Source organism: Oncorhynchus kisutch, linkage group LG12, assembly GCF_002021735.2.
Source record: "Oncorhynchus kisutch isolate 150728-3 linkage group LG12, Okis_V2, whole genome shotgun sequence".
NCBI classification, from domain to species: domain Eukaryota; kingdom Metazoa; phylum Chordata; class Actinopteri; order Salmoniformes; family Salmonidae; genus Oncorhynchus; species Oncorhynchus kisutch.
Window position 1 is genome coordinate 25352120 of NC_034185.2, and position 16771 is coordinate 25368890.

At 43.0% G+C, this 16771-nt stretch overlaps 1 protein-coding gene across 2 annotated transcripts in view; it reads left to right on the top strand.

Annotated features, from left to right (window-relative positions):
- LOC109900769 (EH domain-containing protein 3) overlaps nt 1–16771 on the top strand; it is a 38394-nt gene that overhangs the window by 10070 nt on the left and 11553 nt on the right. For both annotated transcript variants that reach the window (XM_020496567.2, XM_020496568.2), the window contains 2 exons: nt 763–939; nt 4119–4216. In XM_020496567.2, coding sequence (XP_020352156.1) covers nt 763–939; nt 4119–4216 — 275 coding nt within the window. The remainder of the gene's footprint in view (nt 1–762; nt 940–4118; nt 4217–16771) is intronic.

Sequence of the window (16771 nt, forward strand, 5' to 3'; positions counted from 1 at the left end):
GATCAAAATCCTTGTTGCCTAAATTATTTTGTGGGTCAAAAATGTATATACTTTTTGGGGGGGTATAGCGCCCCTTGTGTGCACTTCCGGTAATACCGTATACCCCGGTATGGTACAGAAACGGTATGACGGTATGGAAATCTAGATACCGCCCAACCCTAGTGGGAAGGATAAACATCTGGGTCTGGACAGTAAGACAATATATTCTGGCTTGTGTCAGTGCTCCTCACATCTATCATTGCAATGGCACTGTGTTATGGAGTTAAACAGTGTATACAGAGAAACTGTACTAGCCAGCACTGTTGACCCCTATGACAGGGTGTGTGCAGAGTGGATACATAGAGTATCAGCTGGTTGACCTCACATCTGTTGGTGCTTTAAGTGTTGAACGTGATTTAAAATGACAATTTATTGCCTTGAGTAATGAATCACCAGAGAAATAAAGTATTTACGATTCAATGCATTTGTAGGATTCTGCACATTCTATAGAATTATACTAAATCTTTACAATATTACACACAAATCTCTATTTAGAAGAGATTTGACATCTGTGATATCAATTCAGACTCTCATTCAAGTATAAACTCTTGGACCGTGACCCTATAATTCAACATTGCTAATATTTTATTTTAAAAGATGCATTAGTACAAGTTTGCCATGTAAAGGGCAGGTGTATAGGGGTTGTAAAGTAACAGGTCAACTAAGATAGTGGACAATAAAGAAAAGCATAACCAGAGATCCATGTCTCCTATTACTTCCCAGATACCTGTTGGAACAGGATTTCCCTGGAATGCGGATCGGGCCAGAGCCCACCACAGACTCCTTCATTGCAGTGATGCATGGAGACACGGAGGGGCTGATCCCTGGCAATGCCCTGGTGGTCGACCCCAAGAAACCCTTCAGGAAGCTCAACGCCTTCGGAAACGCATTTCTCAACAGGTGAGACTATAACAGTCCACATGTAGTGTTTTTTATTCATCTATATCAGTGGTTCCCTTTTTATAGTCCTGTACAACTTCAAACATTCAACCTCCAGCTGCATACCCCCTCTAGCACCAGGGTCAATGAACTCTCAAATGTTGTTTGTGGCCATCTTTGTAAGCCTGCCACACACACACTAAACGATATGTTTATTAAACACAAGAATGAGTGGGAGTTTTTGTCACAACCCGGCTCGTAGGAAGTGACAAAGAGCTCTTATAGGACCAGGGCACAAATAATAATATAATAATAATCAATCATTTTGCTCTTTATTTGACCATCTTATTTGTTAATCTAAAATTGTGAATAACTCACCACAGGTTAATGACAAGGGTGTGCTTGAAAGGATGCACATAACTCTGCAATGTTGGGTTGTATTGGAAAGAGTCTGTCTTAAATCATTTTCCACACACAGTCTGTGCCTGCATTTAGTTTTCATGCTAGTGAGGGCCGAGAATCCACTCTCACATAGGTACGTGGTTGCAAAGGGCATCAGTGTCTTAACAGCGCGATATGCCAAGGCAGGATACTCTGAGCGCAGCCCAATCCAGAAATCTGGCAGTGGCTTCTGATTAAATTCAATTTTCACAGAACTGCTTGTTGCAATTTCGATGAGACTCTTGTTCAGATATCGGTAAGTGGACTGTAGGCAGGGCATGAAAGGGATAACGAATCCAGTTGTTTGTTTCATCCGTTTCGGGAATGTACCTGCGTAATTGCACACGCAACTCACTTGTGCTTTGCTATATCACATTTGACATTGTCCGTAAGCTTGAGTTCTTTTGCACACAAAAAATCATACAATGATGTAAAGACCTGTGTGTTGTCCTTGTTAATGCAGACAGAAATGAGCTCCAATTCTTAATCATAGCCTGAATTTTGTCCCGCACATTGAATATAGCTGCGGAGAGTCCCTGTAATCCTAGATTCAGATCATTCAGGCGAGAAAAAACATCTCCCAAATAGGCCAGTCGTGTGAGAAACTCATCATCATGCAAGCGGTCAGACAAGTGAAAATCAGTTAAGACAACTTTAAGCTCATCTCTCAATTTAAAAAAAAACGTGTCCATACTTTGCCCCTTGATAACCAGCGCACTTCTGTATGATGTAAAAGCATTACATGGTCGCTGCCCATATCATTGCATAGTGCAGAAAAGAGCGAGAGTTCAGGGTCCTTGCTTTAACATAGTAAACCATTTTCACTGTAGTGTTAAAAACATCTTTCAGGCATGTCAGGCATTCCCTTGGCAGCAAGAGCCTCTCGGTGGATGCTGCAGTGTACCCAAGTGACGTCTGGAGCAACTGCTTGGACGAGCGTTACCACTCCATCGCCCTTTATGGCTTTTGCGCCATCAGTACAGATACCAAAATGAGCAGCATCTACGTTTGGCTACATATGGACCGTTAGTGGAGAGAGTATTGGTTCATGTAATTGGATGTTAATTATTTGACTAGGCTACCTGTATTTGACATTGTATTGTTTTTTCACTGAACACTAGATGGTTTAAGTTTATTTTTTGTAGTGAAACGAGGCTACTCAGGCGAGAGAAAAAAACTCACCCAAATGTATAGCCCCGTTGAAAGTAAAAATGGACTGTTTTTAAATGTGAATCACATTTTTATTTGGCTTACCCCGACTGCGTTGCGTGTATCCCAATTTGGGAATACCTGCTCTATATAGTTGGATGACTCATGTTTGTATACAGCAAATGAAAAGCGCACTGTTACTGGTTGTTTTTAGATGCCTTATCCAAGATAGAATGGTGAATGTTCAGTAACTTATTAGCATTGAATATCAATTCTGTGCATCAGTTTTTTGAGTTCCACATTCTAAAGGCCCCTGGGAGAATACGTTTCTCAAACTTGCTTTGAGCTCAAATGGCCAAAAGATTTCTCTGAAACTCTACTAGTTAGTCATGTGAGTGTTTCTCTGTGCTCCTGCTGAGTTTCCAATAAGTTTCAGATTACAATTTAATTTGAAATTCCAATTTGTTTGAGAATACCCCCACGCTTTGATTTATGTAGGGAAGCAATGAAAGTTGCTTAGCTTACTGATGCCAAAGTATTAAATATTTCTCAGTTGGCATGGAACTCACAGTCCTTGAGAGAAGGAAAGGGAGGGAGGCGGACTGAGTGCAGGAGCGAGAGTGAAAGTTAAGTTTAGCCTGCCTCAACGGTAGCTGTGTTTACTATGTCACAGGATGATATCATGTCACAGGATGATATCATGCCACGAGGAGAGACCTGCTACACAAGCTCTACATTCCACCTCTGATTGAATTTCCCTCTGCTCACCGTCCAGGTGTTTCCCCTTTTAGTGGCAGACCGTCAGTGGGTCTGTTAACCCTTATCATCTGATGTGCGCGTGTCATACATACCTCACACCTCGCTCTGGGTAAAGGGCTCGCTGCTTATTGCCTCATTACCTATGAAGTGTTTCTTAAATATGCTATTCATACTTTGGATCACGAGAGGTTGAGGGAGCAATCAACGTAGGGCTTCCAATGTCAGCACAAGGCTGTGGTCTAATAGCGTGTGTCCTAAGGGAGAGGATATGAACACATGGTTTGTGATGGTTTCAGCAGGTGGCTCTGATGTTAAGTAGCAGAACAAATGTGTGGAGTAAGGTTTGTTAGGGTTCTTGGCTTACGGCCGCTCTTTGTCGTACCACAGTAAGTATACAGAAATTTGCCTTGGCTCAGAAAACAGTTTAAATAGATAAACATGTGTATAATGCATGTTCCCTAAGCAGTGAAGACTCCAAGAGTAAAGGGTAGAGTTCAGCTCAACTATGTATCTAACATTCTGATGTATTATCAGTTGTATTTCCGACATCCGTGTGAACAAGTTTCCATAGATATGAAAAAGCCAATGTCACAGTTGGAAAATGGTTGAATGTCAAACATTACCAGTTGCCTTTTTGAATCCTAAGACAAACTGTGTCCAAAGTGGTCAATACTTTGTTTTACATGAAGAAAACCCAACTATCTGTCTGTGTGTCTATGTGTCAGTCTGGGAGTGTTTGTCTTATGTCCGTCCGACTCTTTTTCTGTGTCAGATTTGATCATGTAGGCTCTGTAATTCTTCAGTGTTGGTCTATCTAAAGTGTTTCTTAAATCTTGTCTTATGTCCTGTAGGTTTGTGTGTGCCCAGCTGCCCAACCCTGTTCTGGAGAGCATCAGTGTGATTGATACTCCTGGTATCCTGTCTGGAGAGAAGCAGAGGATCAGCAGAGGTACGGCTCTCAACCTCTCCACCCCTCTCTCAACCTCTACACCATTCTCTCAACCTCTCCACCCATCTCTTTACCACTCCACCCCTCTCTCAACCTCTCCACCCTTCTCTCAACCTCTCCACCCTTCTCTCAACCTCTCCACAACTCTCTCAACCTCTCCACCCCTCTCTTTACCACTCCACCCCTCTCTCAACCTCTCCACCCTTCTCTCAACCTCTCCACCCCTCTCTCAACCTCTCCACCCCTCTCTTTACCACTCTACCCCTCTCTCAACCTCTCCACCCCTCTCTCAACCTCTCCACCCTTCTCTCAACCTCTCCACCCTTCTCTCAACCTCTCCACCCTTCTCTCAACCTCTCCACCCCTCTCTCAACCTCTCCACCATTCTCTCAACCTCTCCACCCATCTCTTTACCACTCCACCCCTCTCTCAATCTCTCCACCCTTCTCTTAACCTCTCTATGCCTCTCTCAACCTCTCCACCTCTCTCTTTCCCTTCCACCCCTCTCTTTACCTCTCCACCCCTCTCTTTACCTCTCCACCACTCTCTTTACCTCTCCACCCCTCTCTTTACCTCTCCACCCCTCTCTTTACCTCTCCACCCCTCTCTTTACCTCTCCACCCCTCTCTTTACCTCTCCACCCCTCTCTTTACCTCTCCACCCCTCTCTTTACCTCTCCACCACTCTCTTTACCTCTCCACCCCTCTCTTTACCTCTCCACCCCTCTCTTTACCTCTCCACCCCTCTCTTTACCTCTCCACCTTACTCTTTACCTCTCCACCCCTCTCTTTACCTCTCTACCCCTCTCTTTACCTCTCCACCCTTCTCTCAACCCACCACCCATGTCTCCACCCCTATACCCTTCTCTCAACCCCTCTACCCCTCCCTCCACCACTCCACCCCTATCTCTATCCCTCTTTCAACCTCTCCATCCCTTACAATCCCTCTACCCCTCTCTTCACCCCTCTCTCAACCCCTCTACCCATCTCTCCACTCCTCTACCCATCTCTCCACTCCTCTACCCATATCTCCACCCCTCTCTCAACCCCTCCATCCCATACAACCTCCTCTCCTCTCTCCACCTGTGCTGCTGAACCCACTGAGACATTTGCATAGCCAGTTCTGGATCAAAACCTTCCGTGTGATTGTGTCTTCCACACTGAAACCACTTCTGGAATTACTCTATTAGCATTTTCTGGGACAGGTTTTGAACCTTTAATTCCCAATATTTGTGGTGAAAATAGCAAGCAACCTTCAGATATCCTGCTTCTCTGTGACTGACCTTTTTTTCCTCTGACCCTTTGACCCTTTAAAACCACACACTGTATGGGAAGTCAGGAAAACGTGTAGCTGTGGCATTGTTTAAATCTGCATTCAGTCATGATGTGTTGAAAGACACCAGAGATCAGCGTGAGATACTCTATGCAACACCCCTATGTTTATAGGACTGTGTAACATGGTCCAGCAGCTCTTTCCACATGAATTCCAGTAAACAGTAAAGACCATTGTCTATTAGTCTCTGAGTACACTCTGCTTAATCCTAATAAGACATCTGTGTTTTATTTCAGTGATGACTCTCATAGGGGTTTCAAAGCTGCAAAGTATGTAAATACACCTTCATTTATGCCCTCTGGTATTCTGAATGCATCTGCGGCTCTGCGAATGGCAAAGGGGACAGGAGTACTGAACAGCCCTCTTATCAACAAGGACATCAAGCCTCTGCAGTAGACATATATGGTGCTTATCACTTGGCCTAGCAGGCCGCCATAGGCTGACCCCATAAACACTCTCTGGAAGTACCTGGCTAGAATGGATTGTCAACATTGTATGTACATGGTGCATTACTTTTTCTTTTAGTGTGTGCCAATGTTTCGCTCACTCTTGTGTCTTTTCACTGATGATAGATGTCACAGTGAGAGATGCAAATACAATTCTTAGAATCCTCAGAGGTGATTGAACGGAAGTATGTCTTGGCACACGCGACACACCAATATTCTGGGAAAAAGGGTCTCTTTGTTCCTTGTCAGGGAGAGAAAAGAGAGTTACTCTGGCTTCCTGTGAACCAGTCCAGTCTCATTCCTCACCACAGGGTCAGGGTTACCTCCAGCTGATAGCAACCTGCTGAGAACTCCTACCCTACTGTACCTTAGCTCTCATCTCACCTTGCCGCTACACCTCTACTCTTATACTGTACCTTAGTTATCATCTCATCTCATCTCACCTTACCACTACACCTCTACTCTTATACTGTACCTTAGATCTCATCTCACCTCACCTTTCCACTACACCTCTATACTCTTCTACTGTACCTTAGTTATCATCTCATCTTACCACTACACCTCTACTCTTATACTGTACCTTAGTTCTCATCTCATCTTACCACTACACCTCTACTCTTCTACTGTACCTTAGTTATCATCTCACCTTACCACTACACCTCTACTCTTCTACTGTACCTTAGTTATCATCTCACCTTACCACTACACCTCTACTCTTCTACTGTACCTTAGCTCTCATCTCAACTTACCACTACACCTCTACTCTTCTACGGTACCTTAGTTCTCATCTCACCTTACCACTGCACCTCTACTCTTCTACTGTACCTTAGCTCTCATCTCACCTTACCACTACACCTCTACTCTTCTACTGTATTCTACCATATCACACTGTGCTGTGCTCTTCTTCTCTTCTCTATGAACTGCCTGAGACCCATAAAACCTTACCTCACCACTGTATACTCTACTGAAGCCAAGTCTATAGGACATGTGGTGTGGCAGATAGATGTGTGCCTCTGTGTTTGCATCAGGCTCAACTAGGTTGTAATCTCCCCCTGAGATCAGCCAGCCAATCTCTGCGGGGGTCCGTGTCCTCCTGTTTGTTTTGTGCATGGTTAGTTACTTCATTCCACATTCAGCAAAAGTCCATCACCCACCCGATAGCCCACAGTAATCACCCAGCACGGCCCACCCCGGCCGTCAGCACTTTCCTTTGGGCTGCCGGTGTGTGTGTGTGTGTTGCAGTGGTGTGGTGGATTGTGTGTCTGTGGCTCTGTGTTTGGTGAGCTCACAGTCGAGTCGGATTAGGGCTCATTCAGGAGAGCAGAGAGGAGAGAGGAAGCAGAGAGAGAACCCAGCTTTAGAGCTATACACAGGGAACATGGAGTAGTCAGAACCAGAGCCCCTACATACAGAGCAACTCCAATGTCGTCACATAAGCACAAATGTCCAGTAAACTGTGTAACATAATTTGTGCCACAACCAAACTCAAAAGAGCTTATGGAGACAAATTGTATGCAGCAGTTTATGCAGAGTAGGCCTATGTTGTCATTGAATGTGTATTCAAATGTAAAGCTTAGCATTTACTAGTGAAATCAATCCCTGTTTTGGGACTACTGGAAATGCTTGAATGACTAATATGCTGAGGATCTTACTTTGTATAGTCAAGTAGTTCCCATTTTATTAGACCAGAGGCACAAAATTGTGCCTACATGTACTTTCAAATTCACACTGCTGGTCGTGTATCTAGATTCTAGAGTTAAAGTATAGGGACTCTAACGTGGCATCATCAAAAGCCTGTGATTGCAGGTTACTACTTGTTTGTCCTCGTATTCTCCCTATAATTTGGCCCGGTTGTTATTGGTGATGCACTTGTGCCTTTCATGCCCCTAAAGCATTCATAACAGGAAGTGAGCGTGTCCCAAAGCCGATGTTAACCAAGTGGCCCTTAAAAACCACTCTCATGTGTGTTATAGTGGGTATTCATAAAATGTACTCTTGGACTCAGTTTTGAGTTTCCTGGCGATCTCAGGGTATTTTCACATATGCAGCAGTCCTCTTTAAAAGAAACAATCTCAGTCCTCTTTAAAGTGAAGTCTGTGATTAAAAGAAGGTATATAACTCAGTTCTCTTTGCATTCACATTTGCTATCTTTAGAAAGGAAGGCTTGTGCTATCTGAGATATTTGGGATGTTCCTATGCTAAATCCTAACCATAACTGTAACCCCTACCCTTACCTTAACCTTAACCCTTACCGTAACCATTTAAATGACAACTTCAATGGGGTACCGTCAGTTGTGACGTTTCAAGGATTCTGGATTGCACGGACCTTGATTTTGTACCTTCCCTATGTTGTGATACTCTCCAAATATCTTTGTCTTCTCACACTATTCAAACCCCATAATTGAATAAACAGCGTATGAAGCTTTCTTAGCTTATACTAGAGCACATATTGCAAAAAAATTATCTGAAATTCGTGTCAGTACAAAACTCCACACATATTTTGGAATTTCTGTGCATCCTTGACAATCACCTATCAATATCCAAAAACATTTATTTTCCACGAACCTGCACATCATCATGTTCTTGATTTAGTGGCACCAATGTGAGGGGTTATGGCAGAGGAAATAGTGTTGCGGTCGTCTAGTCTGTCGTGTGGGAATAATGACAAGTGAACCCGGGGAGCTTTGTGTTCACATTGCCTTAAAGAGCACTGGACAGCGGAATTCAAACGAACTCAACCCACCTCTCGAGACGTTCTCAGTTCGGTACGCTTCGAGGGATCTTTTGAGGGGTCTGAGTTCTTTGACGTGTTCACACTGAATAACAAAATAAGCGAACCACATTGAGTTCACGAAAAATATCTGAAAAAGACCAAGTGTGAAAACACCCTCAGAGAGTTTGATAACTTCGAAGCTCTTTTCCAGGTACAGTTTAGGCATACACTGTACATCAGAAGCTCTCCTCCCAATACAATTCATATATTACATCACTGATAATGTCTAAATGTTCTATCCATAGCATCAGTGAAGGCTGTGGTCTTCCTCCCCCTGTACATTCCCATTAGGAGCAGAGAAGTCATTAGGGCAGGCTGGGCCTTAGGCCCTGCTCTCTCATTAGCCTCTTCCTGTCGGTCTCGCGTGTAAAGCTGCCCGTGTCTCGGCCCTGCAGCCTGAAGCCCTGGTCTGGAATCCCTGGACTGCTGCCTCCCTCTGGCTGACTGTGTGTGACGCTTATAATCTTATCTCTTGCCCTCTCATTCTCTTGCTCTATCTCTCCCTCTCTCTTCTCTCTCTATTTGTCACTCACGTGCACACACACTAATGTGAGCACACAAACACACTGTGTTACAGTATGTGTGATGGTAGTTCACGGCAAGCTGTGCTCTCTCCCATGCTCTGGGTCAGGCTGCTCTCTCCCTCTCGTTAGTGTGTTAGTGTGATGTTCAGATTTAGCACTCCTAATGAGAATGGCTGCCTGGCCGTGTGAGGAGCCTTAACACTGCACACCAGGTTGGGTCGCACTGTGAAATACTTGCCTTTTACAATCGGGTGTTACAAGATAGCAAGATAGGCCCTCAGTGTTTGTCTCTGTAGAGACTACTTTAAAACCCAGGAACATTGTTTATAACAGGTATATAAACCTTTCTGTTAAACAGCTGACCCGCTGTAAGCTTAATGTGGTTTGGAGATGTGGGTTGTAGTCTTGTTGAAAAGATGCTTAACAAGTGTAATCCTTTTAGAGCAGACAGGTGCATGTGTGTGAGTGTCTAACATGCCTGTATGTGTGTGCACTGCGTGTACTTGCTGCTGTTTTGTCTCCTCTCCCACTGCGCTGCGTGTTGGCCTGACAGGGCCTGTTGGATTAATGGTGCTGAATAATGCGTGTAGTACAGCTTAGGATCCTACGTATAGCACTGTAGTGGACAGAACCAGGGATACTTTTCACAGCTTGTTTTTGTCTTAGGATTCCTGGATCAGTGGACAAATTAACATAACATCACTCATGACCATGTTTATGTTGCAGTCATCAACTGAATAAGATGGCTTGTGTCAAACATTTAGGAAAGAGTGGTGGGTTTGAAACAGGTTAAAGTTGAGGGACAATTACTGCTTGATACTTTCAAGTACCTCACAGAAAGTATTACCCCAGGGCATATCTCTGTTAACTACTTCAGTCCCAGAGGCCTGACGACAGTTGGCCAGGGACAAGTACTCATGTATGGGGACTGGAGAGACTTGGCACAATAAGTAATTGTATTACTTTGAACAGAGATATGGCACACCTTCCCCCTTCATGGCAGCACGAGTACAAGGAGGGTGACCATCTGTGTGTGCTTAGAACTCAACCATAGGATAGAGAGACGAGAGAGAAGCAGGTTTCTTAAAAACACAGACTTAACTGGCAGATGGGCAGGATAATGACCTCAGTAAGGATGCCCAGAAGGGACAATTATTTTAAAAGTCTCTAAGCCCACACACTGTGTGCCATATCCTTGTAGTTATAGAGAAATGGAGAGCTGGTTTGTTTATGGGCAGCCATCGCTAATACCCCTGTTGTTTTTATCCTTTGGTTAAAAAAAATGAAAAAAGCAGTATAATAAAAGTTTGTTAAGAGTCATTCCGAAAATGACTTGGATCTCCAGTATTATTATTTGTCAGGAACTCAGTCGGGGTCTCAACTTACAGTCGGGGTCTCAACTTACAGTCGGGGTCTCAACTTACAGTCGGGGTCTCAACTTACAGTTGCGAGTTAGAATAGTAGAATAAACAAGGTGCCATTTCGAAATTTGTTTGCATGTCATCAGTTTTTCTTGTGTTATGTCAGTCACTGATAGTCAGTTAATTGATAGTCAGTTAGTGAGCAACTGCGACCCCTCATGATGAGGTGAACTGAGTTTATGAAGTCTTTATAAACCATTTGATCATGCATTTTCAGCTTGCTGAATTTGAATCTAACAAAGAGATCTACAGTCTCTTCTTAATTTATTTATCTACTAAGTGGTTTCCACCCTTTTAAGTTAAACAATCGTCATCTTCAACAGGGGGCTTGCCTGCCCGAAGTAGATCGTTGTCTGATCACAGCCAAGGGCCAAAACTGAGTTCCCATGTCAACCAGTAACACAGTTAAACTTCTGATGGCCAAGGAGTCAGAAGTACAGCACTAAGAAAGACATGAAGACTATCCCTTACTTTTGTACTGTCATTGAACTGTGGAAAATGACAGATTCCTGGATCTGATATTCCATTCCAATCACTCCCTATGGCTTCTAAAGCCCAAGTGTAGGCAAAGTCATAGAGCTAGCTGATTGTGTGTTCAGTTTGGTTCCAAGTCAGTGATGTGAACAAAGTGGGAGTTTTTATACATAATAGTTCTGACACTTGTTACCTTTGGATTGACTTTGGACCTTATAAAACAGTCACTCTTTCCAGCTGATTTGGAAGCAGAGCATACAGAACATTGGCTCCAGGTTCGTTAACTATTGTATGCCAAGGTATACAATTCTTTATTAACGCAGGTCCACTTTTATGATGCTTCCAATATTGATAGATTACATATAGTCGTCACTTTTCATTTTTAGTTAAACTACTTAAAATATGGTAATGTCTTAAAATGTTATTCTACCATGGCTGTTCACCCACTTAAAATCAATGTGTAGAACAAAGTCCCCCACTCCAATGTGTTCCCATAGCAAATAAATGGAGCTAAATTTACCTTACTCACAGTCAGCACAGCTGTGTGTGTGTGTGTGTGTGTGTGTGTGTGTGTGTGTGTGTGTGTGTGTGTGTGTGTGTGTGTGTGTGTGTGTGTGTGTGTGTGTGTGTGTGTGTGTGTGTGTGTGTGTGTGTGTGTGTGTGTGTGTGTGTGTGTGTGTGTGTGTGTGTGTGTGTGTGTGTGTGTGTGCGTGTGTGTGTGTGTGTGTGTAGCCTGTCCTTGCCAACTGGACTCAGGGGTAGATGTAACATAGAGGAAATAAAATCTGGGACACTCCAATTAGTATGATATCGATATTACGTATGATATGAATTCATTTGTGGATGTCCATCATCCATTTCGTATGATATGAATTCATTTGTGGATGTCCATCATCCATTTCGTATGATATGAATTCATTTGTGGATGTCCATCATCCATTTCATATGATATGAATTCATTTGTGGATGTCCATCATCCATTTCGTATGATATGAATTCATTTGTGGATGTCCATCATCCATTTCGTATGATATGAATTCATTTGTGGATGTCCATCATCCATTTCATATGATATGAATTCATTTGTGGATGTCCATCATCCATTTCGTATGATATGAATTCATTTGTGGATGTCCATCATCCATTTCATATGATATGAATTCATTTGTGGATGTCCATCATCCATTTCATATGATATGAATTCATTTGTGGATGTCCATCATCCATTTCGTATGATATGAATTCATTTGTGGATGTCCATCATCCATTTCGTATGATATGAATTCATTTGTGGATGTCCATCATCCATTTCGTATGATATGAATTCATTTGTGGATGTCCATCATCCATTTCGTATGATATGAATTCATTTGTGGATGTCCATCATCCATTTCGTATGATATGAATTCATTTGTGGATGTCCATCATCCATTTCGTATGATATGTCACAAATTACAATTCATATGATATTTTAAGACTTGCAGTTCTTACAATATGTTATGAATTGCAATTGATACAATATGTAACACATTTGCAAAATGTATGATATGCTACAAATTACAATTTGTTGTGGCTAGGTGGCTATAATGTTAGCTAGGTAGCCAACATTAGTTAGGCCTTGGGTTAGGGGTTAAGGTTAGGGTAGGAGTTAGGTTAAAGGAAGCTAACATGGTAAAAAGTAGTAAGTACTTGCAATGTTGCTAATTAGTTAACATTTTCTGTGATGGTTCTTGACGGTCTCTGTCTGAGGCTTGCCCTATAGTGTGAATGGTACGAGTATGCATATATTTGCCATCTCTGTCTCATTCCCCCCTCTCTGGTTTCTCTCGTTGCTGTGGTAACCCCACAGAATATATGTTTTCAATCAAAATGGTCAAAAATGAAGAGAAATATCTGTCTGGGAGTGGTCTGAGTGGGGAGGGGGAAACTGGAAACTAGCTGTTATTGGCAGAGAGGTTTGGAACTCTCTCATTGGTCTATTAACTCATTTACCACCTGGTGGTATCACCAGGCAGGCCAGAACTACATCCCAGCAAAACAGGCAGACATTTCAGGCGTTCTTTTCAAACAGCTCTTACACTAAAAGGGCATCAATTTCACAATTTCACAGTATTATTCCAACATCATAGAGTGGAAATATATATCAAAGAAATACCATGTAAACGCATAAGGAACATTTATATTGTGTAGTTACAAAAACTTGACAAAATAATGGTATTGTGGCCATCATATAACATGTTTATTAGCTCCTACGAAGCAATGAAAGACATTACGGGACAGCAGTAGGTGGGCTATTACAGGACTGCTGCCTTAGTTTTGTAGTCTCATTTTTGACTGCACTAGGTCTTTAAACATTTTGCCTTCTATTCTACCAGGACCCTGACTGTGTTTCAGTACTGGAGAGGTGCATTACTAGACTGTATTGTGTTTATCATAATGTACACCCATACGTCTCCATCTCCACTTGAAGCACTGAACCCCAATTTTCTTTTCCTTCATTTCATTTTCACCTCTGTTTGTGTCTCTCTCTCCCCATGTACAGCTGCGAATGAACATGGACCCGGCTATAGCGAGTATCGTAAATGCCCATATGGAGGTATTGTAGTGAAAGCACAGTGTTAACCAATGCAGCTTGCCTATACTACTACACTATAAACCCTATGGAGTTTCTGCAGTGCTGCGTCAAGCCAGACCTGCCATTAAATAACTGGGTTCCCTGACATTAACCTCTATTGTTCCCACATCGTTTTATAATCCCTGCCAACCAGTTTCACTGCTCTTATTGTCCTGCCCATTATTCACGTATGGTCTCTTACCTCCTGTGCGGCTGCCTATATGTATCAACGTCCCTGCTGAGGCGAAGGAGCAATGAGACGTAGTGTTTAGTTCATTTTAAGCCCTTACAGTAAATCTTGATCCACAATATCTTTCGGGTAAGTCTAGTCAATAAACTCAAGAGAAACACTAGAACAGGCGTATGAAGTAGTAAGTAGGTAATAAACACCACCACCTAATAAGAAAAGGTAAGAGAGATATATTGTCCATCCCTACCGCAGGTAACAATAAAGCCCCATAGTGAAACTGCCAAATCATCAGGGATGAGGCCTATGTGTCTCTATCCCCCGTGTCGGCATGGGATAACATCCTTCCCTGGAAACATGGCCATGGCTGCCATATTCCATGCCTGTGATTTGAACAACATTAACACACTAATCCCAACTTCTGGTATGGTCTTCAATTCTGGGAATTCTGTGGAACTCTTCCCCTTCGCTGTAAGTGCTCCAAGGTAAGGAGGAGCTCTGCCTAGCACCCCTGGAGTTGGAAAGATTGAAGAAGGTGCTTCAGGAGGCAGGTGATAGATGGTAGGCATATGTGTCTTGATATTGAAATATATTCAGTGTCTCTGCAAAAACACAGTTGGAGGTTGTGTTGTTGTGTCTATGATGTGTCTATGCACAAACAATCAACCTGAAATGGAAGTCCTGGGTGGTCATCTTAGTATTTTTTCAACACTGAACAAAAATATGAGCACAACATGTGAAGTGTTGGTCCCATGTTTCATGAGCTGAAAAAGCTTTATTATCTCAGATGTCTGAAGTTTTGAGGGAGTGTGCAATTGGCATGCTGATTGCAGGAATGTCCACCAGAGCTGTTGTCAGGCAATTGAATGGTTATTTCTCTACCATAAGCCACCTCCAACGTTGTTTTAGAGAATTTGGCAGTATGCCCAACCGGCCTCACAACCGCAGACCACGTGTAAACACGCCAGCCCTTCACATCTATCTTCTTCACGTGTGGGATCATGTGAGACAAGCCATCCAGACAGCTGTGGGTTTCCACAACCAAATCATTTCTGCACAAACTGTCAGAAACCAACTCAGGGAAGCTCATCTGCATTCTCATCGTCCTCACCAGGGTCTTGACCTGACTGCAGTTCAGCGTCGTAACCGACTTCAGTAGTCAAATGCTCACATTCGATGGCCAATGGCACACTGGAAAAGTGTGCTCTACACGAAGGAATCTCAATTTCAACTGTATGGGGCAGATGGCAGACAGTGTCGTGTGGGTGAGCGGTTTGCTGATGTGAACGTTGTGAACAGAATGCCCATCGTGGTGGTGGGGTTATGGTATTGGCAGGCATAAGCTATGGACAATGAACACAACTGCATTTTATCGATCGCAATTTGAATGCACAGAGATACCGTGATGAGATCCTGAGGCCCATTGTTATACCATTCATCTGCCGCCTTTAGCCTGATAATGCACGGCCCCATGTCGCAAGGGTCTCTACACAATTCCTGGAAGCTGAAAATGTCCCAGTTCTTCCCAGACATTGATGAGGAGTGGGAATACATTCTACAAGCCACAATCAACAGCCTGATTAACTCTATGCAAAGGTGATGTGTGAGGCAAATGGTGGTCACATTAGATACTCACTGGGTTTTTTAAATCCACGCCCCTACCTTTTTTTAAAGTATCTGTGACCAACAGATGCATATCTGTATTCCCAGTCATGTGAAATCCATAGATTAGGGCCCGATTCATTTATTTCAATTGACTGATTTCCTTATACGAACTGTAATTCTGTAGAATCTTTGAAATTGTTGCATTTATGTTTTTGTTCAGTGTATTTCATAGTCCTTTCAATTGTCTCTCTTCTTTCAACTCAATTGTGTGTTCTTCACAGATGCTTTATATCTCTCAAGGTACCCATAATCTGTATGTTCATGTATTGTCCTCATAATGCTATAGCACGTACAGTGGCAAGAAAAAGTATGTGAACCCTTTGGAATTACCTGGATTTCTGCATAAATTGGTCATAAAATTTGATCTGATCTTCATCTAAGACACAACAATAGACAAACACAGTCTGCTTAAACTAATAACACGCAACCAATTATACGTTTTCATCTTCATTGAACACACTGTGTAAACATTCACAGTGTAGGTTGGGAAAAGTATGTGAACCCCTCGTCTAATGACTTCTCCAAAAGCTAAGTGGAGTCAGGACTCAGCTAACCTGCCAGCAGCATACCACCCTGCATACCACTGCTGGCTTGCTTCTGAAGCTAAGCATGGTTGGTCCTGGTCAGTTCCTGGATGGGAGACCAGATGCTGCTGGAAGTGGTGTTGGAGGGCCAGTAAGGAGGCACTCTTTTCCTCTGGTCTAAAAAAATATCCCAATGCCCCAGCAGTGATTGGGGACACTACCCTGTGTAGGGTGCTGTCTTTCGGATGGGACGTTTAACGGGTGTCCTGACTCTCTGAGGTCATTAAAGATCCCATGGCACTCTCATAAGAGTGGGGGTGTTAACCCCAGTGTCCTGGCTAAATTCCCAATCTGGCCCTCAAACCATCATGGTCACCTAATAATCCCCAGTTTACAATTGGCTCATTAATCCCTGTAACTATTCCCCAGGTCGTTGCTGCAAATGAGAACGTGTTCTCAGTCAACTTACCTGGTAAAATAACGGATTAAAAAAAAGTCCAATCAACGATACAGTGAAATACCATCACCATCCAATGGGAACTCCTTTCAATGGCATTCAAATAAGCTGTCATACTTATTGACGTCTACCACTGAT